General features: G+C 49.1%; 1 protein-coding gene across 4 annotated transcripts in view; it reads left to right on the forward strand.

Moving 5' to 3' along the window:
• Positions 1-25,632, forward strand: part of hyi (hydroxypyruvate isomerase) — a 130,157-nt gene that overhangs the window by 42,823 nt on the left and 61,702 nt on the right. For 3 of the 4 annotated variants that reach the window (XM_034180751.1, XM_034180749.1, XM_034180748.1), the window contains exon 2: positions 18,667-18,778. The exons of the other annotated variant lie outside the window; for it this stretch is intronic. In XM_034180751.1, coding sequence (XP_034036642.1) covers positions 18,667-18,778 — 112 coding nt within the window. The remainder of the gene's footprint in view (positions 1-18,666; positions 18,779-25,632) is intronic. 4 annotated transcript variants of the gene reach the window in all.

The following is a 25,632-nucleotide window of genomic DNA, read 5'->3' on the forward strand; positions in this document are numbered from 1 at the left end:
CTAATGTCAGACTTCTCCTGCATTTGATGTGGATCAGTAGGTCTCAGGACATTCCGGTTGCTGCTTTCTCCTTAGATGCAGAGAGGGCTTTTAACAGGGTGGAGTGACAATTCTTGTTCTCCACCCTGTCTTATTTTGGCTTTAATGTTAATTCTATAAGATGGCTAAAGATGTTGTATAAAGATCCGAGCGTTGCAGTGATGATTAACGGCACGGTCTCTCCTTTTTTCAGTTTAAACCATGGGACATGTCAGGGTTGTCCCCTAAGTCTATTATTATTTATTATCTTCTTAGAAGTCCTTGCAATATCTATTAGGCACACTCTGGTATTAAAGGAGTGAAAGGGGGTGGTATTGAACACAAGCTGCTACTGTATGCAGATGATATCCTCACAGTAGTGTCTGATCCCTTGTCATCTTTACCTCATCTAATGGAAACAATGCAGTCTTTCTCTAAATTTTCAGGGTATTCTATAAACCGGAATAAGTCAGAAGCCACACCTCTCTCTAAAACATGTTTTGCATTTATGGTGGAAAAGTTTATCTTTAAGTGGATGCGCAAGGGAATGAAATATTTGGGAGTCAAATTGTCAGAAGATATTGATGATATGGTTGGGCTAAATTTTAGCCCTTTAATAGCGACAACTAAAACCAATCTTGAAAAATGGGATAAGCTAAAACTGTCTCTGTGGGGAAAGGTAAATATAATAAAAATGGTAATTGTCCCACAATTATATCATGATGTTGCCCCTCAAAATACCAGTTAGTGCATTCAGGCAATTTGAAGATCTCATAAAACATTTTTTGTGGAGTGGGGAAAAACCTCGGATTAGGTTAAATAAACTCTGTGCCTGTAGAGAGAATGGAGGGTTTGGTCTTCCAGACTTCAGACTGTATTATCTAGCTTTCAAAATGACTAAACTAGCCAAACAATGGGACAGGGCCGAGTTCTCCGATCCCTGGATTGCTGTCAAAGAAGAGATTAGTTTACCACTTATGTCTATGACTAAGCCAAAGAAATTGCAGTATTACAAATCCAGTCATTATGCACTCAAATGATGTCTGGACAAAAGCTCACAAAATTTTGAAATGCAGAAATACAACTCAGAGATCCTCTTCACTGTGGAATAATAGTGGAATCTGTATTATTCAGATTTTTCTCCAATAGTGGAATCTGTATTGGAGAAAAATCTGTGCATTGGGAGCAAAGATCATCTAAAGGCATAAACACTCTTGGTGATCTGTCTGAAGATGGTGTATTATTATCATATGATCAGTTGCAGCAGCAATATAATCTGATGGACAGAGATAACTTTTGGAAATTTTTACAAATTAGGAGCTGCATTGGTTCTGTTGTGAAAGTGTAGTGACACGGACCCACAACAGGGGGCGCAAATGAACGGTCAATAGATGAGCCAAAAAGTAACAATTTAATGTTGTGAAATGTGCACAACGAAATACAGACAATCTCAGAATATAATTACAGTCAAATCACAAAGGTGACGTGTGGGCAGGCTCGAGGATAGAAGACGTCTGTCCTGAGAAGAGCCGGAACCACACGATTTCCGCCACCACCGAACCTGGTGAATACTGGAGCCGCCAAGTCCCGAATTCCCAGGTGATCACCGTCCCCGACTGTCGGATCTGGTACTGCTGGCGAGAACAAAGACAGTCAAGTGTAGGTGTGTGCACACCTAGTAACAGTAACGGTGGGAATGCCACCTCCACCTCTCACTCTATAACTTGCAGAGTACTGTAGTGATTCCTCAGGGGAAAAGAGTGCCTTCCAGCGCTCTCTCAGCTTCCACCGACAGAGGTACCGGTACTCCTGCAAACACTCACAATATACAAATATTGTAATCACAAACGGCTGATGATATTACCTCCAATGAAGTATGATATCTCGGCGAAGAGGTGGAGATGACGTCTGGGTTTTATGGAGTGATATGATGAAGAATGAGTGACAGCTGTCAGGAATTAATGAGTAACAGCTGTCACTCCCGGCTGTGTCCGTGGCGGCAGCGCCCTCTCGTGCCTGAAGCCCGCACTTCAGGCAGGGCGCCCTCTGGTGGTGGGCCAGCAGTACCTCCTCTTCTGGCAGCCCACACAACAGGTTCAGTACCATGCAGTCTCTGTGATAATCAAATTATAAATTTTATGAAGCTCTCATTGATAAAGTGCAGCGCCTCTCAGCTCTATAAAGTTGCAAGTCTTGCCATTAGTAATGATACTAAAATAGTCTCAAAGGAAGCTGGCAAAAAGACTTGGGTCATGAATATCAACCCGATAAGTGGGAAAAAACTAGTGTCAGAGTGTGGTAAATATGTGAGAGAGGCCAGGAGTAAAATTACACATGACAATGTCTTGTACACATATTATTTTACTTTTATTATTTTACTCCATCAAGATTGTTCAGAATGAAACTGTTGGGGGATGATTTGTGCTGGAAATGTAGAAGGGAACTTTTATTAACTGTATTTGGGATTGCTCGCTCGTCACACCTCTCTGGGAGAAGGTCATATATATTTTAAGTGGCTGGTTTGTTTTAGATAGACCACTCCGTCCAGAGATTTGTCTGTTGGTAGACAAAAACTATCTTCCAAATGTTATGTGCAGACGGGGGTTGAGGAGCGGACCAACGTCTGACCGAACCCAGCACTAAATAACCAGAAAGCGGCTCCAAAAACAAAACAGTTTTATTTCCCTCCTGTGCAATAATTGGTGTACAACATAAATATTTGGTTGTCTGGCGAAGTGAAGGACGGCGCGCTCTCCAGCGCCCAAATGGATCGAAGCCAGACGCTTCTGGACCCAGACTCACCGCCGAACACCCCCCAGGTGGATACGACAAACTGACTCTGTGAAGGATGGAAAAGGTGAGGTAAGTCAACAGAGCTACAACAAATATCCTTCAGAGGCACACACTATCAGCAACACATTCAGGTCTGAATTTAAGCTTTATGTAAATGAGCAGCTTCTCACAACAGGTGGAGGATCATCATTCCGTACGCCACGGCAGTGAGAAGCAAACTGCACAATTCTCATCAATGTTCAAATATACTGCGTAACAAAATACCAAATTACTGTTAACACTTATTCAGACAATCATCACCTCTGATGTGTGCTGACAACATGTGTCCCTCACCCGTCCTCCTTCACAGGCACGATGTGTCAGACCCAGGTGCGGTCCTCAGCGTCTCACAAACGAACGTCACAAGGTCGAGTTCCCGGCAGTTCTGCTCGAATCACTCATGGCTTAAATGCAGAACGCCATCTCGTTATCTGCTTCAGCTGAAAGTCTTTAAGTTTGCACGTGAGCATCATCCACAGGTGCTGCAAGTCATTAGGCCTGCACGTGAACATCCTCCACAAGTGCAGCCAATAATGCTGATGAGGGTGAAGGACTCTTCTGCCAGCACCTTCTCCACAGACAAAAACCAGTTTGCATACCACCTGGAGAGCAAAGAAAAGAAAACAACACCAAAATGTCCAGCCAAACCCCCCAACACACAACAGTACCCCCCCATCAACGGGAAGCCTCCCGGCGACCGAACAGACCAGGCCTGAGAACAGCACCTCCCTCCGGGGTCCACGACAGGAAGCAGACGGCGTAACGCTCCCAAGGTCCACCGCAGACAGCAGGACAGGGCACCGCGGCTGGAAGGCCGGCTGGCATCAACAAAAAAAACCCAAAGAGTCCCATATACAACCCAACATACAAGAAAAAACACAAAACCCACCACCCCACCTTCCCGGGGTTGGATGGGACAGTCCCCTCCCCAGGGCACTGTCCCATCCAACCCCCGGGAAGAAAAGAAAAACTCCCAAATCCAACAACCCAACATAGCCCCAACAACACAATACCAACATAAATTCACAAAGAAAAATAACAAACACCCCCCCCCCCCCCCCCCCAGAACGACGTGCAGAGCCCAACACCCCCCAGAAGACCTTTACCGCCAGTTCCAGGAGTAACAGCCAAAGCCGGAATCACACAGAGGTCCCCAGGTATACATGGAGCAATAGCGCCCCCCAGAGGACCGTACCATCAACCCCAGGAGGCACCCGCCCCACAACCCAGGAACCCCAGACCCAGCCACACTTGGCTAGTCGGCCCCACAAGCAATTCCCCCCCAGAGGACCGTCCCATCAACCCTGGAGGTGGAACCTGGAAGGAAACATAAAAAACACAAAAAGCCAACCCCCGGCGGACTTCATTAAACCACCCCGGGGGCAAATAAAACAACCGGCAAACCCTGTTACCCCCCCCAGCACCCCGAAAGACCCCGGATCACTCCCAGAGATTATTGTCAGCTCAGTTTTGGCGAACGGCACAAAACTACCAAGCTGGGGAAGGAAACAGGAAAAATTAACCCAGTCCCATCCCCTAAGCGCAGCGGAAAACCGGAAATACGTCCGGTGCCCCAAACCGACCATACCACCAGCCCATCGGGAGGGGTGGAACTACCGAAATGGGGAACGGCACAGATCGTCCCACCACTCCGACTTTGGTATGTTCCCGCTGCACCACACCCCGGTAACACCAACGACGAACGGTCAAAGGCCCACCGGGGCTGGAGTGGAACCGGGCATCAACCAAACCCAAAAAAACGCCCCTGACAACCCCCCCCAGGTGCAGAGGTTTTCTGAGAAACGCTCAGCGTAACCAACCTGCACTACCCCACAACCCAAAAGACAAACGGTCTTAGAGCATGTGAGGTTGGGGTTAGGGAAACAGGGAAATAAAAAACAACAAAACAAAATGACCCAATCCTCAAACAGAAATTACCTAAGTCCAAAAAATGAAAACATATGATTACCTGAGTCCAGCCGAGCTCCGAACTGCCAGTCGTTCACTCCACCAGAACCGCCTCTAAGTCCCCAAACAATTTATAACCCCTTACATGAAAACAAAAACAGCCCAAATAACTAAACAACCAAAGGTCTGCCTTTTTTTTTTTTTTTTTTTTTTCCATTATTATGCCTGTCTAAGAACACCTGGAGATACGTCATCACTATCTTTCTTGACGCTTATGTGACCGGGGCAATATGGCGGCTTCAGCTCGTCCGAGCTGCATGGGCTCATCCGCAAGAGGAGCCAGAGGTCCCGTCGGAGGAGTCTCAGTGGGGCGAAGAAGAGGCAGCCCTGATCTGTGTCGGGGAAAGCCCCGAGATGAAAAGACCCGCTCTGATGTCCGCCCTCTCTCGCGTCCACGCTCCTTTATCCGATCATCTAGACGAATAGCCAAAGATATTAGCTCATCTAAATCTTTTGGTTCGTCACGGACTGCTAGCTCATCTTTTAATGAATCATTCAAACCATCCACAAACACTCCTCTCAAAGCTGCGGCATTCCAACCGGACTGAGCAGAAAAAATTCGGAAATCCACGGAATAATCCGCCGCACTCCGCCTCCCCTGCCTGAGATTCAGCAACCGTTGGGCAATGGTATTTGTTTTCACCGGATGGTCAAAAACCAATCGGAACTCCCGGGAGAAATCCTTAAAGGATCCTAACAATGGAGAGTTATTACTCCACAACGCAGTGACCCAAGCTAAGGCATCACCTCGGAGCAAATTTGTCACATATGAGACACGGCTACCATCAGAAGAGAAGGAAGCCGGTCGCTGAGCAAAAACCAGAGAACATTGCATCAAAAACGGAGCACAGGCTTCAGCGTTTCCCGCATAAGGCTCCGGATGACAAATAATTGGTTCGGAAGCCGAATCTCTGGGTGACGGAGTTATCTGCACCGGTATCGATGGTGCCGCAGCTGGAGCAGCAGGAAGCGGAACGGCTTGCGCTGCAAGCTCCGTAACGCAGGCATCTGTTTGTTTAATTTGGTTTGCGAGATGCTGTAATTGCTCCCATATCTTCTCCAAATGTTCTTGAACTCTTTCAGCAAATGGAACCGCTTCTGTCGCTGGGTCCATTTTGGAATGGCCGGGAACTACTGTTATGTGCAGACGCGGGTTGAGGAGCGGACCAACGTCTGACCGAACCCAGCGCTAAATAACCAGAAAGCGGTTCCAAAAACAAAACAGTTTTATTTCCCTCCTGTGCAATAATTGGTGTACAACATAAATATTTGGTTGTCTGGCGAAGTGAAGGACGGCGCGCTCTCCAGCGCCCAAATGGATCGAAGCCCGACGCTTCTGGACCCAGACTCACCGCCGAACACCCCCAGGTGGATACGACAAACTGACTCTGTGAAGGATGGAAAAGGTGAGGTAAGTCAACAGAGCTACAACAAATATCTTTCAGAGGCACACACTATCAGCAACACATCTGAATTTAAGCTTTATGTAAATGAGCAGCTTCTCACAACAGGTGGAGGATCATCATTCCGTACGCCACGGCAGTGAGAAGCAAACTGCACAATTCTCATCAATGTTCAAATATACTGCGTAACAAAATACCAAATTACTGTTAACACTTATTCAGACAATCATCACCTCTGATGTGTGCTGACAGCATGTGTCCCTCACCCGTCCTCCTTCACAGGCACGATGTGTCAAACCCAGGCGCGGTCCTCAGCGTCTCACAAATGAACGTCACAAGGTCGAGTTCCCGGCAATTCTGCTCGAATCACTCATGGCTTAAATGCAGAACGCCATCTCATTATCTGCTTCAGCTGAAAGTCTTTAAGTTTGCACGTGAGCATCATCCACAGGTGCTGCAAGTCATTAGGCCTGCACGTGAACATCCTCCACAAGTGCAGCCAATAATGCTGATGAGGGTGAAGGACTCTTCTGCCAGCACCTTCTCCACAGACAAAAACCAGTTTGCATACCACCTGGAGAGCAAAGAAAAGAAAACAATACCAAAATGTCCAGCCAAACCCCCCAACACACAACACCAAATGTCTCAAAAAAATATTTCTCAGTGGTTTCTGTAAGCTTGATTACAACTTGTCGAATTATTTTGAGACACTGGAAGACTCCGACTGTACCCAGTATTCGAGAATGGGCCAGTGTAATGACTCAAAGTGTTTCGTAAGAATGTATGCTAAGAAGGTTAGCTGAGGGTGGAAATGAAAGAGACAGCGTCTCATTCTGGGACAGGTTCTGGGACTATCTGAAAGTAGAAGAGCCACATGCCTAAAAACATCTTCCCCTAGATCAGACTATGTATTCTTGTATTTTATTTTTTATATGTAATGTATGTTTCTGTGAATACCATGTAAATAAAGTCCAAGACATATTCAGTGATTTGGAAATGAGATGAGATGAGATATACTTTATTGATCTCAGTGGAGAAATCATGTTTACACTCCAGTTACCTCAGACAGCAATTAGTCCACAATTACTTGTTTATCGTAGTAATGGTACACATCAGAATTAAAGACAGCACATACACATTTGACATTGTTTATGTGCACTAAGTTTGAAGAAGTCTGTTATCCGAATTGAGGCAAGTGGGTGATGGTCACGCAGCAACCCTGAGATGCGCCACCGTCAGCTTGGGGGGAGGAACGGGGACCACCTGCAGCTAAAACTGCACCACCCCCGCCGAAGGGGGAAGGAGTGACGTGAGCAGACGCCGGAGTGGGGGGTATTTGGTGGGGAGTAGGAGGGGGGTGGGGGGAGGGAATGGAGCATGCTTCAGTCCTGTGAAAAACAGTTTATTGTCTTTGTGAGTTCAGATAAGAAACAGCCAAATGATCTCCAGGCCGAAAAAATTCCTCTGGAGGAAAAACTGTCGGGCAATTTGACCTTCAGTCTTGATAAGCCTGTAATGTTGTGGTTTGAGCAGTGAAAAACACTTTTTTAACAGTTCCACTTGAACAACCAAGTCCTAATTATGAATTAAGAATATTCCCAATTATGAATTAAGAATATTCACCGGCCTCTGAAATCTTAAACTTTAACTGCAAGGCACGCATCTGCTCCACGATTTAATCCAATTTGCGTCGAGTCATTGCAGTCTGAGAATGCACTGCCTTGCCAACCTCGTTAATCATGACGGACAAGTGAGGGGCCATGGTTCTTGATGCCGCCATCTTGCCAATTTTCCGGTAGATCAGGGCAGCACATAAGCCAAAAAGTACCAGCCCTGCTACCATAAGACCAAAATGAATAAATCCTCGACATCCTCAATGGAGAAAGGCGCCAAGCATGCCACACGCCAAGAGCTCCAGGAGTCGAGAACATAGCCCGCAGGATACATTCCATCTGGGCAGGTAGAATCCCCCGGTCCTGACCTTCTTGTAGAAAAAATGGTGTCAATAGCGTTCAGAGACCAGCTGATCAATTCTATGGTTAATCCAATAGGAGTCCAATTGATCCAGAATCCAATATAATTTGAGGAATTCAGTCTGGTGAAGTAGGGACTTGAAGGTTAAAGCAGAAAGCAGAGATAAGGGAAAGTGGCGGAGATGCGACCGCGGAGATGCGACCGCCCTTGTCGGAGCTCCATCCGAAGCTTTGTAGGTGGAATTCTTTCCCATTCTTGCTTGAAGTCGTACATCAGGCAAGAATGGGAAAGAATTCCACCTACAAAGCTTCAACAATTAGTGTCCTCAGTTCCCAAACGCTTATTGAATGTTGTTAGAAGGAAAGGTGATGTAACTGTCATGCTCGGACCTGATCGGGGTTATGGTTTAATTTTTTTCCCATTTTCTTTGACCCACCTTCTGCCCCAGCTCTGTTTTATTAGTTATTATCATGTGTTTATTCTCTGTTCTATTTTGTTTTGTCACTTTGCTTCTTTGTTACTTTTCATTCTTTAGCCATTGTCCAGTTCCATTCTAGTTCTGCCACATTGTGTTTTCATTGTTTATCATTTAGTTGTCATCTGTTAATTTTTGCTGTTCTCATTTCTGTTTTCTGTTGTTTTTTAATATCGGATTTTGCTTTTGGTTTATTATTTAGACTTTGCTTGGTGATTTTGTCATCCAGTTATCTTTATTGTATTCTTCAGTCATTTGTCAGTTCAAGTTTAGTTTTGTCTTTGTGTTTATGTTCTTATTTTTCCCTGATCAGTTCCCACGTAGTTTTTTCTAGTTCTTATGCTCATGTCGGATTTTAGTTTCTGTCATAGTAGTATTATATTCTGTTTTAGCTCTGTTCATTGTTCCCTGTTATTTCTCACGCTCAGCTTATTATGTTCACTTCACACCCCGCACCTGCCATTATGTCTTTGTCCCTCACTTTGATTCAGTGTAGTGTTTCCATTCACTCACTTTCGTGGCACCTGTACACATATCTTGGTATCTGACATCACTCCACTTTGTGCACTCACTTCCCCACTATCTTGCTCATCTATACTCTTTGTCCACTAGCCACACTCCTTTCTATGCACCAAATGAACACCTGCTTACATCACTCTGATCTGTTTGCTCTTTATTTAAACCATCACCGTCTCAAAGCTCATGGCCAGTTTGTTGTCGCTTCTAGCACACATTCCAGCCTTTTGTATTCAGTCATGATTTGTCTTGCCGTGTACCAGTATCTTGCTCCATGTTTCTGGACCGCGCCTTTTCCCTCAGTTCTTATATCAGTGTTTGCTCGTGTCTCCGACCCCTGCCTGGAAATGACTGCATTTTTGCCTTGCCCTGTCCGTACCTCTGCTCCACTGCCTGACAACCTGTGTACCAAACATCAGCCTGGAATAAACACGACAGCTACTTTTACTCCAAAGTCTTGTCTGGGAGTTTGTATTGTGGGTCCACACTCTCTGGGTGCTGGGCTCCTGCCCAGCCTGATAGTAACACAGTGGTAAACATACCACTGTCCCAGCTTTTTTGAAACGTGTTGCAGGCATCTATTTAAAAATGAGCAAATTTTGCACAAAAACAATAAAGTTTATCAATTTGAACATTAAATATCTTGTCTTTGTGGTGTATTCAATTAAATATAAGTTGAAGAGGATTTTGCAAATCATTGTATTGTGTTTTTATTTACATTTTACACAATGTCCCAACTTCATTGGAAATTGGGGATGTAAATAAACTACACCACACACACTAAAACACTCCAAGCATAGCAAATATCAGAACTTTCAAAACTGATCGCTCTCTGCTTTTTGCTCTACACAAAACCATAATTTTCTTCTCTCAGCAACCAAATTACATGGATTGGGGATCATTATTTATTTGGTAATATATTTTACACCAGTGATGAAGAAAAATTTGCGTTTTTTTTTTTTTACTTATTTACTGTCACAGACAGACGTGGAAGAAAAGTCCTGTTCGCAAAACGCGCGCACATACACACACACACACACACACCCACCCACATGAAGCTGGGGATTGTGATTGATTAGTTACTGAGTTTTCCACCAATGGTAATACCCCTCTCCTGCTGCAGTTGAGGGAGTAGTATTTCTTTCCAGCCCTCTCACTCCTCCATCTGAAAGGAGGAAATGAGGCACTTTGCTGCCGCTGTCTGCAAAACACGCAGCGAATATGAGAATATTATCCCCCCAAAAACTCTTGTAAATTATTAATCATAATTCAAGTTATACTTGGCCTATTAACAAACCTTCAAAAGTGGTGTGGAGGTTGAATTCCACATGTTCAACACGCTTTCAAACAGACAGAGTGGAGCCGATTGTGTGCTATGTCCGCTTAATTAGGTCATGTGACTTTTGACGCAAGGGCGCGTGATTTTACTCCAGACGGTTAAATATGAGTTCAAAAATAATTCTGACGATGTCGTCCGAGGTGCCATGCAGCAACTTTGTATACTTCCTCAGTGCAGCGAAGGAAATTTGTCCAGTTTTTCATTCTAACTTCCTCATGCCTCCAGGCAGCTCACAACAGCGCAGTGGATTTGTTTTGTGTGTGTGTGTGTGTGTGTGCATGTTGTGTGTGTGCGTGTGTTGTGTGTGTGTGTGTGTGTGTGTGTGTGTGTGTGTGTGTGTGTGCGCGCGCAGAGTGCAGTGGTACCAAACGTATGGAACCAAATTTGCACCCTAAATGGAGCCAAATTACACTCTAAACGCAATGCAACACAAATGGGACGAACAATCCATGTCACGTGACATACAAAGCACCAATCAAATGAAAAGGATCAACTCAGCCGTTACATAAAATCAGTTAGAGACCGAGAGACATGAACATCACTGCTGACATAAGTCAATCTACAAGTTCACTGCTTTCACTGCACACAGATTGTCCTCTGATGGACGCGTCCAGGAGGTCATTGTGATGACAATCAGTGTCACCCATCTCTCAGTGATACTTTTGTGTCTGTGGAGTTTTGTCAGTTTGGCGATATGTATAACTAACTGACAGTCACATGACTTACTGTGGAAACGATGTAACGGTGTGGTGGTGGGAGGGGGTCTTAATGCACTGGGTTCCTGCACACACAAATCTTAAAGGCAGCGACAGATGATGCTCTGACATCTGTACAAGTTCTACAAGTTGTAGATCTGTACAAGTTAGTTTAGGAGTTAGAGCTGTTGTGCACTGTGGAAGGAGCAAAGTGGACTTGAACACACCAGAGATGTACTTGCCCCATATGTGCTTAAGATGGTAAGTCAAAGCTGCCAAGATAGTGTTGTGAAAGTGTAGTGACACGGACCCACAACAGGGGGCGGTAATGAGTGGACAATGGATTAAGCCGAAAAGTAACAATTTAATGTTGTGAATTGCACAACGGAATACAGACAATTGCAGTTGAGGAGTACAGTCAATCATACACAAGGTGACGTGTGGGCAGGCTCGAGGATGGAAGACGTCTGTCCAGAGAAGAGCCGGATACCACACGGCTTCCACCGCCAACGGATCTGAAGAACACCGGAGCCGCCAAGTCCTGGGTCCCAGGTGGCCACCGTCTCCAGCTGTCAGACCTGGTACTGCTGGCAGAAACAGAAACAGTTAATGGTGGTTGTGTGGATACACACCCAGTAATCACCTCCACCTCCAGAAACAGTTTCAACCGGGCAGCTCCTGTCAGTCTCTTCCCTGGATGGAGTGAGGGGCGAAGAACGTCGCACTCCCACTATCCGCCAATCCAGCTTCAGACTAAGTCCACAGGAAAAACGGCTGCACACAGAACAATGTTTAGATACAACAAATTACCGCAGAGAAGGTTACCTGAGTGGTAGCTGATTTCTTGGCGGGGAGGTGGAGTTGCAATCCGGCTTTTATGGTGATGGTAGAATGAGTGACAGCTGGTGCTGTTGACGAGTGACAGCTGTCACTCTCTGTTGCTCCGACGCCCTTTCGTGATTGAAGCCCGCACTTCAAGCAGGGCGCCCTCTGGTGGTGGTGGGCCAGCAGTACCTCCTCTTCAGCGGCCCACACAACAGGACCCCCCCCCTCAACGGGCGCCTCCTGGCGCCCGACCAGGCTTGTCAGGGTGTCGGGTGTAGAAATCGGCCAGGAGGGCTGGGTCCAGGATGAAGCTCCTCTTCACCCAGGAGCGTTCCTCAGGTCCGTACCCCTCCCAGTCCACCAGGTACTGGAACCCCCAACCCTTCCAACGTACGTCCAGGAGCCGACGCACGGTCCATGCCAGCTCCCCATCGATGATCCAGGCAGGAGGCGTCGCAGGTCCGGGGGTGCAGAGTGGAGAAGTGTGGTAGGGCTTGAGGCGCAGCACATGGAAAACAGGATGAACGCAGTGAAGCTGAAGCTGCCAGCTTCACTGCGGCCGGACTGAGGACTTGCAGGATAGGAAATGGTCCAATAAACCTGTCCTTGAGTTTTTGGGACTCCACCTGAAGAGGGATGTCCTTGGTTGATAGCCAAACCTCCTGCCCGGGCTGGTATGCAGGGGCCGGGGAACGCCGGCGGTCTGCATGGGCCTTGGCCTTCGTCCGGGCTTTGAGCAGGGCAGAACGGGCGGTACGCCACACCCGACGGCACCTTCTGAGGTGGGCCTGGACCGAGGGCACCCCGACCTCTCCCTCCACGAGCGGGAACAATGGGGGCTGGTACCCCAAACACACCTCAAACGGGGAGAGGCCGGTGGCAGACGAGACTTGGCTATTGTGGGCGTACTCGATCCAGGCCAGATGGTGGCTCCAGGCCGTCGGGTGCGCGGAGGTCACGCAGCAGAGGGCCTGCTCCACGTCCTGGTTCGCCCACTCTGCCTGTCCGTTTGTCTGAGGATGGTACCTGGACGAGAGACTCACAGTGGTCCCCAGTTCCCTGTAGAAACTTCTCCAGACTTGAGAGGAGAACTGAGGACCACGATCAGAGACGATGTCGTTAGGGATCCCATGCAGACGCACGACGTGGTGGACCAGGAGGTCTGCAGTTTCCTGGGCCGTCGGGAGCTTCGGGAGGGCCACGAAGTTGGCCGCCTTGGAGAACCGGTCCACTATTGTGAAGATGGTGGTCATGCCTTGGGATGGCGGGAGGCCCGTGATGAAGTCCAGGCCGATGTGGGACCAGGGGCGATGAGGCACCGGTAAAGGCTGGAGGAGACCTTGGGTCTTATGATGGTCTGCCTTGCCCCTGGCGCAGGTGGTACAGGCCTGGACGTAGTCCCGAACGTCGGCTTTCAAAGACGCCCACCAGAAGCGCTGCCGGACCACTGCCACGGTTCTTCGCACCCCCGGGTGGCAGGAGAGCTTGGAACCATGACAGAAGTCCAAAACCGCAGCTCTGGCCTCTGGTGGGACGTACAATCTGTCCTTCGGGCCGGTCCTCGGGTCCGGGTTCCATGCCAGGGCCTCCCGGACGGTCTTCTCCACGTCCCAGGTGAGGGTGGCCACGACAGTGGACTCAGGGATGATGGTCTCCGTTGGGTCTGACAACTCGGCCTTGGCTTCCTCTTCATGCACCCGGGACAGGGCATCAGATCGTTGATTCTTAGTCCCGGGGCGGTATGTGAGCTGGAAGTCAAAACGCCCAAAGAACAGTGACCAGCGGGCTTGCCTGGGGTTCAGACGCTTGGCGGTCCGGATGTACTCCAGGTTCCGATGGTCCGTGAAAACCGTGAATGGTACCGTCGCTCCCTCCAACAGGTGTCACCACTCCTCCAGAGCTTTTTTCACCGCCAGAAGTTCCCGATTGCCGACGTCATAGTCCCTTTCAGCCGGGGTAAACCTGCGGGAAAAGTAGGCACAAGGATGGAGAACCTTATCGGACTCCCTGCTCTGGGACAGCACGGCTCCTATCCCTGAGTCAGAGGCATCCACTTCAACAATAAACTGGCAATTTGGATCAGGCTGCACCAGGACTGGTGCAGTCGAGAACCGGCGTTTCAACTCCCTAAACGCGGCTTTGCACCGATCCGACCAGGTGAAGGGAACTTTAGTGGAGGTCAGGGCTGTCAGGGGGCTAACTACCTGACTGTAGCCCTTAATGAACCTCCTGTAGAAATTTGCAAAGCCGAGGAACTGTTGCAGTTTCTTACGGCTTGTTGGTTGGGGCCAATCTCTCACCGCCGCAACCTTGGCCGGATCAGGGGCGATGGAGTTGGAGGAGATTATGAACCCTAGGAAGGACAAAGAAGAGCAGTGGAACTCGCACTTCTCGCCCTTCACGAACAGCCGGTTCTCCAACAACCGCTGCAGGACCTGACGTACATGCTTGACATGGGTCTCAGGATCCGGAGAAAAGATGAGTATATCGTCCAGATATACGAAGACAAACCGATGCAGGAAGTCCCGCAAGACGTCATTAACCAACGCTTGGAACGTCGCGGGCGCATTGGTGAGGCTGAATGGCATGACCAGGTACTCAAAGTGACCTAACGGGGTGTTAAATGCCGTCTTCCACTCGTCTCCCTCCCGGATCCGAACCAGGTGATAAGGATTCCTAAGATCCAGTTTAGTGAAAATCTGGGCTCCATGCAAGGGCGTGAACAATGAATCCAACAAAGGCAACGGGTATCGGTTGCGAACCGTGATCTCGTTCAGCCCTCTGTAGTCAATGCATGGACGGAGTCCGCCGTCTTTTTTGCCCACAAAAAAGAAACCAGCACCCATCGGGGAGGTGGAGTTCCGGATCAACCCGGCAGCTAACGAGTCCCGGATGTAGGTCTCCATTGATTCGCGTTCCGGACGTGAGAGGTTGTACAGCCTGCTGGACGGGTACTCAGACCCCGGTACCAAATCAATGGCATAATCGTACGGACGGTGCGGGGGCAGCGTGAGTGCCAGATATTTGCTGAAGACGTTAGCAAGGTCATGGTACTCGGCTGGCACCGCCGCCAGATTGGGGGGGACTAAAACCTTCCCGGTGGCAGGTTTCGCTCCACTGCGTCACAACCCCAGACGGCCAATCAATCCGGGGATTGTGTTTTAACACCCATGGAAAACACAAAATCACTCGGGAGGTAGAAGGTGTTACATAAAACACAATCTCCTCCCTGTGATTTCCAGACACAACCATTGTCACTGGCTGTGTCTGATGTGTGATTAGTGGAAGAAGGGTGCCATCTAGTGCCTGTACCGACAATGGTGACGGTAAGGCCACTAGAGGGAGCCCAACCTCCTTTGCCCATCTGCTATCCAGCAGATTCCCCTCCGACCCCGTGCCCACCAGTGCTGGGGCGTGAAGGATTACATCCCCACTCAGGATCGTAACTGGGATGCGTGCAGATCGTCGGGGTTTCCCCGCGAGTATTATGACCCACCCTTAGCCCAGTCTCTAAGGACGAGTGCTGCTGTTTTGACCGTTTGGGCAGTTTTTCTGCGTGTGCTCGGTTGAGCTACAGAAAAAACACTCCCCACGGACCAGCCTCCTTTGTCTCTGATCTGATCTCATTTTGGTCTTGCTCGTTTCCCTAACAACGGCAGCAGGGGGAGCTGTCGTCACGTGGAGTACCCTGGCTATGGAGCGTGGGGAAGACTGCTCCCTTTGGGACCCGGGAGGAAGGGGGACGGCTTGAGCCTGACCACGCCCTTCGTCTCGCTCCCGTCGGTGTTCTGTTAATCGGTTGTCTAACCGTATTACCAGGTCGATAAGCCCGTCTAAATCCCGCGGCTCGTCCTTCGCCACCAGAGACAGTCAGTTTACGAAGGCGGCGCGGAGCGCAACAGCATTCCAGCCGGCTCGCGCTGCCGCGATGCGGAAGTCGACTGCATACTTAGCTGCGTTCCGGCACCCCTGTCTTATCGACAGCAGTACGCTTGAAGCGGTCTCGCCTCTATGAGGGTGGTCGAACACCTGTCTGAACTCCCTCACAAACCCAGTATATGTCGTTAGGAGCCGTGAATTCTGCTCCCAGAGCGCCGTAGTCCAGGCGCGTGCCTCTCCTCGAAGCAGATTTATAACGTAAGCCACCTGGCTAGCGTCTGACGCGTACACGATGGGACGCTGTGAAAAGACGAGCGAACACTGCATTAAGAAGTCTGCGCACGTCTCGACACAACCTCCATATGGCTCCGGAGGGCTTATGTATGCTTCAGGGGCAGGAGGGGGGGTTCGTTGAACGACCACTGGAATGTCTGTGTCTGGCATTCGGTCAGCAGGAGGAGGTGCCGCAGCGGCGCCCTGTGCGCGTGCTTCCACCTGGGCGGTGAGAGCCTCCATCCTTCGATTGAGAATCATGTTCTGCTCGGTTACCAAGTCCAACCGAGCAGTGAAAGCAGTTATGATGTGCTGCAGCTCACCTAACACGCCTCCTGCTGGCGCCTGTGCACCTCGCTCTTCCATTGGCTGTTCAAACGATGGTTGACGCCCCTCGGCATCCATGACGCTGGCCGAGAAATCCTGTTGTGAAAGTGTAGTGACACGGACCCACAACAGGGGGCGGTAATGAATGGACAGTGGATTAAGCCAAAAAGTAACAATTTAATGTTGTGAATTGCACAACGGAATACAGACTATTGCAGTTGAGGAGTACAGTCAATCATACACAAGGTGACGTGTGGGCAGGCTTGAGGATAGAAGACGTCTGTCTAGAGAAGAGCCGGATCCCACACGGCTTCCACCGCCAATGGATCTGAAGAACACCGGAGCCGCCAAGTCCTGGGTCCCAGGTGGCCACCGTCTCCAGCTGTCAGACCTGGTACTGCTGGCAGAAACAGAAACAGTTAATGGTGGGTGTGTGGATACACACCCAGTAATCACTCCGTACTCAGTTCCTCCGGGAGGGAGAACCTCCACCTCCAGAAACAGTTTCACCTGTGCAGCTCCTGTCAGTCTCTTCCCTGGATGGAGTAAGAGGCGAAGAACATCGCACTCCCACTATCCACCAATCCAGCTTCAGACTAAGTCCACAGGAAAAACAGCTGCACACAGTTTAGATACAACAAATTACCGCAGAGAAGGTCACTCTCTGTTGCTCCGACGCCCTCTCGTGCTTGAAGCCCGCACTTCAAGCAGGGCGCCCTCTGGTGGTGGTGGGCCAGCAGTACCTCCTCTTCAGCGGCCCACACATCAGATAGGGTACGATGTGTTACCCACTATGCGTGGACGCTGGCAGCCATGTTTAAATGATGTTTGTGTGGACCCTGGCTAATAAAGCTGGTCCATTGAGATTAGGCCTGGGTGGTGCTGTACTACCAACACTGACCACACAGAACACATGTTAGACTAGTTTTTTTAATGCACCAAAGACAAATCACAGAAAAAAAGTGAAATATCCACTAATTTTGAGATCAGTAAACATTTTGGGGCAGCTCAGAACAGAACTACAGTGTTGATCAGCGCCACAAACAAAGGTGTGTTGATATTGCTACCAAATGTAGGACATGCCACCTGATTACTTGAATTTCTACCCATCATGGGTCAAAATTCTAAGTTGTTTCCAGACAGTGTGAATTTTGATAATATTGACAATATCGTATTGTGAAACCCATATTTAAATGCTCTGTAATAAAGTTACAGCAGTGCGAAAGAAGATTCTTCTCATGACTGAAATATTAAAAAACCCAAAGGCTGTACACCTTTACATTTTTCACCCAGATTTTAATAATAATAATAAAAAAACAACAGTTCAGGTTAAAAATTTGTTGAAAAAAAGTTCATTACTTAAGGGGTCATATGGTGCAAAACTATTAAGACCTTGATATAATACTGTCACTATCCAAAAAGTTAGAAATTCCATGATGTCAATTTTAGGCAATATTGCCCACCCCTAATTTAAATTACATCCAGGTTCTGGTGAGGTGTTCATGAGAAAGAGGAGATATGTAAGTTTGATGTGTTTATGTCTGAACCTGTCTGGGCTGTGGCCATGGTTTGTGGTGGGGTTACAGTGGTGTGGGGATGCTTCTGTTTTTACATCCTGGGAGTCTTGTTTGGATAGAAGATAACCATGAGTGTGGCAAAACATACAAAAGTTTACTGGAAAACAAGGTACAGAAACCCACTATGACCCCAAAATGAAACGTGACACCCTGAAGTCCACTGCTCAGAGCTCAGAACATCCGATCGGGGGACCTGGACTGTCACAAAGGGGTGAAAATAATATTTGTCATTTCTTAATGCCAGTTATGAGACAGTTTCATTTAATCTCATGTTGCCCACCCACTGAGAAAATTAATCATTTCCTGTGTTTTTTTTACATTCAGTTTATGTACCATTTTTCGATCATGGGTAAAAACAGGTTGTCAGTAGTGTCAGATCAGGTAAAAACACTGCTAGTCGAAGACAGATTAAAAATTAACTGTAGAATTCATTTGATAAAATAACTCAAAAACCTGGGGTGGCCTCGTAACAGCTTTGAGCAGTGTAGATTTAAAGGCTTCGGATGATGGACTGGTTGAAGACAGCATGATGATGATGATGACGGTCAGGTGATGTGTGTTGCAGGAGACGTAAAGGCAGGTGATTTGGGTCTTGCAGCAGTTCCTGGGCGAGAGGCGGAGTTTAGAAGGGGTCTGGATCTGGCTTTAAAGTATGCAAAGGCTTTGGACTGCAGAAGGTGAGACAGTGACACACTGGCAGCTCCTCCTGTGAGCTCCAGCCTGAAAAAATGCACAACCATCACTAAATCTGCACACTTCAAGGTCTGAATTCAAGAAATGTTTAAAACCCAGAACACGCTGCCTTTTGGTAGTTTTCAGGTCTGGGCTTCTTGTTTTTTGGGGGCTGACCTTTCAGGTGAGCTTCTTCAGTGTCACACAGTCAAACACTGTGGTCGTCATGGATAATCACAGTGACAAACAGCTGGTGGCAACAACGATCCAAAACCACGGCTTACATACAGCTCAGTGAAAAATGGCGCACTTACACACGCTGTGTGTAGCGCTCTTACACACGCTGGATGTAGACTGTGTGTAGCGCTCTTACACACGCTGGATGTAGACTGTGTGTAGCGCTCTTACACACGCTGGATGTAAACTCTGTGTAGCGCTCTGACACACGCTGGATGTAGACTCTGTGTAGCGCTCTTACACACGCTGGATGTAGACTCTGTGTAGCACTCTTACACACGCTGGATGTAGACTGTGTAGCGCTCTTACACACGCTGGATGTAGACTCTGTGTAGCGCTCTGACACACGCTGGATGTAAACTCTGTGTAGCGCTCTTACACACGCTGGATGTAGACTGTGTAGCGCTCTTACACACGCTGGATGTAGACTCTGTGTAGCGCTCTGACACACGCTGGATGTAGACTCTGTGTAGCGCTCTTACACACGCTGGATGTAGACTCTGTGTAGCACTCTTACACACGCTGGATGTAGACTGTGTAGCGCTCTGACACACGCTGGATGTAAACTCTGTGTAGCGCTCTTACACACGCTGGATGTAGACTCTGTGTAGCGCTCTGACACACGCTGGATGTAGACTCTGTGTAGCGCTCTTACACACGCTGGATGTAGACTGTGTAGCGCTCTTACACACGCTGGATGTAAACTCTGTGTAGCGCTCTTACACACGCTGGATGTAAACTCTGTGTAGCGCTCTTACACACGCTGGATGTAGACTGTGTGTAGCGCTCTTACACACGCTGGATGTAAACTCTGTGTAGCGCTCTGACACACGCTGGATGTAGACTCTGTGTAGCGCTCTTACACACGCTGGATGTAGACTCTGTGTAGCGCTCTTACACACGCTGGATGTAGACTGTGTAGCGCTCTTACACACGCTGGATGTAGACTCTGTGTAGCGCTCTGACACACGCTGGATGTAAACTCTGTGTAGCGCTCTTACACACGCTGGATGTAGACTGTGTAGCGCTCTTACACACGCTGGATGTAGACTCTGTGTAGCGCTCTGACACACGCTGGATGTAGACTCTGTGTAGCGCTCTTACACACGCTGGATGTAGACTCTGTGTAGCTCTCTTACACACGCTGGATGTAGACTGTGTAGCGCTCTGACACACGCTGGATGTAAACTCTGTGTAGCGCTCTTACACACGCTGGATGTAGACTCTGTGTAGCGCTCTGACACACGCTGGATGTAGACTCTGTGTAGCGCTCTTACACACGCTGGATGTAGACTGTGTAGCGCTCTTACACACGCTGGATGTAAACTCTGTGTAGCGCTCTTACACACGCTGGATGTAAACTCTGTGTAGCGCTCTTACACACGCTGGATGTAGACTGTGTGTAGCGCTCTTACACACGCTGGATGTAAACTCTGTGTAGCGCTCTGACACACGCTGGATGTAGACTCTGTGTAGCGCTCTTACACACGCTGGATGTAGACTCTGTGTAGCACTCTTACACACGCTGGATGTAGACTGTGTAGCGCTCTTACACACGCTGGATGTAGACTCTGTGTAGCGCTCTGACACGCTGGATGTAAACTCTGTGTAGCGCTCTTACACACGCTGGATGTAGACTGTGTAGCGCTCTTACACACGCTGGATGTAGACTCTGTGTAGCGCTCTTACACACGCTGGATGTAGACTGTGTAGCGCTCTTACACACGCTGGATGTAAACTCTGTGTAGCGCTCTTACACACGCTGGATGTAGACTCTGTGTAGCACTCTTACACACGCTGGATGTAGACTGTGTAGCGCTCTGACACACGCTGGATGTAGACTCTGTGTAGCGCTCTTACACACGCTGGATGTAGACTCTGTGTAGCACTCTTACACACGCTGGATGTAGACTCTGTGTAGCGCTCTTACACACGCTGGATGTAGACAGTGTAGCGCTCTTACACACGCTGGATGTAAACTCTGTGTAGCGCTCTGACACACGCTGGATGTAGACTGTGTAGCGCTCTTACACACGCTGGATGTAAACTCTGTGTAGCGCTCTTACACACGCTGGATGTAGACTCTGTGTAGCGCTCTTACACACGCTGGATGTAGACTGTGTGTAGCGCTCTTACACACGCTGGATGTAGACTCTGTGTAGCACTCTTACACACGCTGGATGTAGACTCTGTGTAGCACTCTTACACACGCTGGATGTAGACTGTGTAGCGCTCTTACACACGCTGGATGTAAACTCTGTGTAGCGCTCTGACACACGCTGGATGTAGACTCTGTGTAGCGCTCTGACACACGCTGGATGTAAACTCTGTGTAGCGCTCTTACACACGCTGGATGTAGACTGTGTAGCGCTCTTACACACGCTGGATGTAGACTCTGTGTAGCGCTCTGACACACGCTGGATGTAGACTCTGTGTAGCGCTCTTACACACGCTGGATGTAGACTCTGTGTAGCGCTCTTACACACGCTGGATGTAGACTGTGTAGCGCTCTTACACACGCTGGATGTAAACTCTGTGTAGCGCTCTGACACACGCTGGATGTAGACTCTGTGTAGCGCTCTTACACACGCTGGATGTAGACTCTGTGTAGCACTCTTACACACGCTGGATGTAGACTGTGTAGCGCTCTTACACACGCTGGATGTAAACTCTGTGTAGCGCTCTGACACACGCTGGATGTAAACTCTGTGTAGCGCTCTGACACACGCTGGATGTAGACTCTGTGTAGCGCTCTGACACACGCTGGATGTAGACTGTGTAGCGCTCTTACACACGCTGGATGTAAACTCTGTGTAGCGCTCTGACACACGCTGGATGTAGACTCTGTGTAGCGCTCTGACACACGCTGGATGTAGACTGTGTAGCGCTCTTACACACGCTGGATGTAGACTCTGTGTAGCGCTCTTACACATGCTGGATGTAGACTGTGTAGCGCTCTTACACACGCTGGATGTAGACTCTGTGTAGCGCTCTGACACGCTGGATGTAGACTCTGTGTAGCGCTCTTACACACGCTGGATGTAGACTCTGTGTAGCACTCTTACACACGCTGGATGTAGACTGTGTAGCGCTCTTACACACGCTGGATGTAAACTCTGTGTAGCGCTCTGACACACGCTGGATGTAGACTCTGTGTAGCACTCTTACACACGCTGGATGTAGACTGTGTAGCGCTCTTACACACGCTGGATGTAGACTCTGTGTAGCACTCTTACACACACGCTGGATGTAGACTGTGTAGCGCTCTTACACACGCTGGATGTAAACTCTGTGTAGCGCTCTGACACACGCTGGATGTAGACTCTGTGTAGCGCTCTGACACACGCTGGATGTAGACTCTGTGTAGCGCTCTTACACACGCTGGATGTAGACTCTGTGTAGCGCTCTGACACACGCTGGATGTAGACTCTGTGTAGCGCTCTGACACACGCTGGATGTAGACTCTGTGTAGCGCTCTTACACACGCTGGATGTAGACTGTGTAGCGCTCTTACACACGCTGGATGTAAACTCTGTGTAGCGCTCTTACACACGCTGGATGTAGACTCTGTGTAGCGCTCTGACACACGCTGGATGTAGACTCTGTGTAGCGCTCTTACACACGCTGGATGTAAACTCTGTGTAGCGCTCTGACACACGCTGGATGTAAACTCTGTGTAGCGCTCTTACACACGCTGGATGTAGACTCTGTGTAGCGCTCTGACACACGCTGGATGTAAACTCTGTGTAGCGCTCTGACACACGCTGGATGTAAACTCTGTGTAGCGCTCTGACACACGCTGGATGTAAACTCTGTGTAGCGCTCTTACACACGCTGGATGTAGACTCTGTGTAGCGCTCTGACACACGCTGGATGTAAACTCTGTGTAGCGCTCTGACACACGCTGGATGTAAACTCTGTGTAGCGCTCTGACACACGCTGGATGTAGACTCTGTGTAGCGCTCTTACACACGCTGGATGTAGACTGTGTAGCGCTCTTACACACGCTGGATGTAAACTCTGTGTAGCGCTCTGACACACGCTGGATGTAGACTCTGTGTAGCGCTCTGACACATGCCGGATGTAGACTCTGTGTAGCGCTCTTACACACGCTGGATGTAGACTGTGTAGCGCTCTTACACACGCTGGATGTAGACTCTGTGTAGCGCTCTGACACATGCCGGATGTAGACTCTGTGTAGCGCTCTTACACATGCCGGATGTAAACTCTGTGTAGCGCTCTGACACACGCTGGATGTAGACTCTGTGTAGCGCTCTGACACATGCCGGATGTAGACTCTGTGTAGCGCTCTTACACACGCTGGATGTAAACTCTGTGTAGCGCTCTTACACACGCTGGATGTAAACTCTGTGTAGCGCTCTGACACACGCTGGATGTAGACTCTGTGTAGCGCTCTTACACACGCTGGATGTAGACTCTGTGTAGCGCTCTGACACACGCTGGATGTAGACTCTGTGTAGCGCTCTTACACACGCTGGATGTAAACTCTGTGTAGCGCTCTTACACACGCTGGATGTAGACTCTGTGTAGCGCTCTTACACACGCTGGATGTAAACTCTGTGTAGCGCTCTTACACACGCTGGATGTAGACTCTGTGTAGCGCTCTTACACACGCTGGATGTAGACTCTGTGTAGCGCTCTTACACACGCTGGATGTAAACTCTGTGTAGCGCTCTGACACACGCTGGATGTAGACTCTGTGTAGCGCTCTTACACACGCTGGATGTAGACTCTGTGTAGCGCTCTGACACACGCTGGATGTAGACTCTGTGTAGCGCTCTTACACACGCTGGATGTAGACTCTGTGTAGCGCTCTGACACACGCTGGATGTAGACTCTGTGTAGCGCTCTTACACACGCTGGATGTAAACTCTGTGTAGCGCTCTGACACACGCTGGATGTAGACTCTGTGTAGCGCTCTTACACACGCTGGATGTAGACTCTGTGTAGCGCTCTGACACACGCTGGATGTAGACTCTGTGTAGCGCTCTTACACACGCTGGATGTAGACTCTGTGTAGCGCTCTGACACACGCTGGATGTAAACTCTGTGTAGCGCTCTGACACACGCTGGATGTAAACTCTGTGTAGCGCTCTGACACACGCTGGATGTAGACTCTGTGTAGCGCTCTTACACACGCTGGATGTAGACTGTGTAGCGCTCTTACACACGCTGGATGTAAACTCTGTGTAGCGCTCTGACACACGCTGGATGTAGACTCTGTGTAGCGCTCTGACACATGCCGGATGTAGACTCTGTGTAGCGCTCTTACACACGCTGGATGTAGACTGTGTAGCGCTCTGACACACGCTGGATGTAGACTCTGTGTAGCGCTCTGACACATGCCGGATGTAGACTCTGTGTAGCGCTCTTACACATGCCGGATGTAAACTCTGTGTAGCGCTCTGACACACGCTGGATGTAGACTCTGTGTAGCGCTCTGACACATGCCGGATGTAGACTCTGTGTAGCGCTCTTACACACGCTGGATGTAAACTCTGTGTAGCGCTCTTACACACGCTGGATGTAAACTCTGTGTAGCGCTCTGACACACGCTGGATGTAGACTCTGTGTAGCGCTCTTACACACGCTGGATGTAGACTCTGTGTAGCGCTCTGACACACGCTGGATGTAGACTCTGTGTAGCGCTCTTACACACGCTGGATGTAAACTCTGTGTAGCGCTCTTACACACGCTGGATGTAGACTCTGTGTAGCGCTCTTACACACGCTGGATGTAGACTCTGTGTAGCGCTCTTACACACGCTGGATGTAGACTCTGTGTAGCGCTCTTACACACGCTGGATGTAGACTCTGTGTAGCGCTCTTACACACGCTGGATGTAAACTCTGTGTAGCGCTCTGACACACGCTGGATGTAGACTCTGTGTAGCGCTCTTACACACGCTGGATGTAGACTCTGTGTAGCGCTCTGACACACGCTGGATGTAGACTCTGTGTAGCGCTCTTACACACGCTGGATGTAGACTCTGTGTAGCGCTCTGACACACGCTGGATGTAGACTCTGTGTAGCGCTCTTACACACGCTGGATGTAAACTCTGTGTAGCGCTCTGACACACGCTGGATGTAGACTCTGTGTAGCGCTCTGACACACGCTGGATGTAGACTCTGTGTAGCGCTCTTACACACGCTGGATGTAGACTCTGTGTAGCGCTCTTACACATGCCGGATGTAGACTCTGTGTAGCGCTCTTACACACGCTGGATGTAGACTCTGTGTAGCGCTCTGACACACGCTGGATGTAGACTCTGTGTAGCGCTCTTACACACGCCGGATGTAGACTCTGTGTAGCGCTCTTACACACGCTGGATGTAAACTCTGTGTAGCGCTCTGACACACGCCGGATGTAGACTCTGTGTAGCGCTCTTACACACGCTGGATGTAGACTCTGTGTAGCGCTCTGACACACGCTGGATGTAGACTCTGTGTAGCGCTCTTACACACGCTGGATGTAGACTCTGTGTAGCGCTCTGACACACGCTGGATGTAGACTCTGTGTAGCGCTCTGACACACGCTGGATGTAGACTCTGTGTAGCGCTCTGACACACGCTGGATGTAGACTCTGTGTAGCGCTCTGACA

Source organism: Thalassophryne amazonica, chromosome 10 (genome assembly GCF_902500255.1).
Source record: "Thalassophryne amazonica chromosome 10, fThaAma1.1, whole genome shotgun sequence".
Classification (NCBI taxonomy): domain Eukaryota; kingdom Metazoa; phylum Chordata; class Actinopteri; order Batrachoidiformes; family Batrachoididae; genus Thalassophryne; species Thalassophryne amazonica.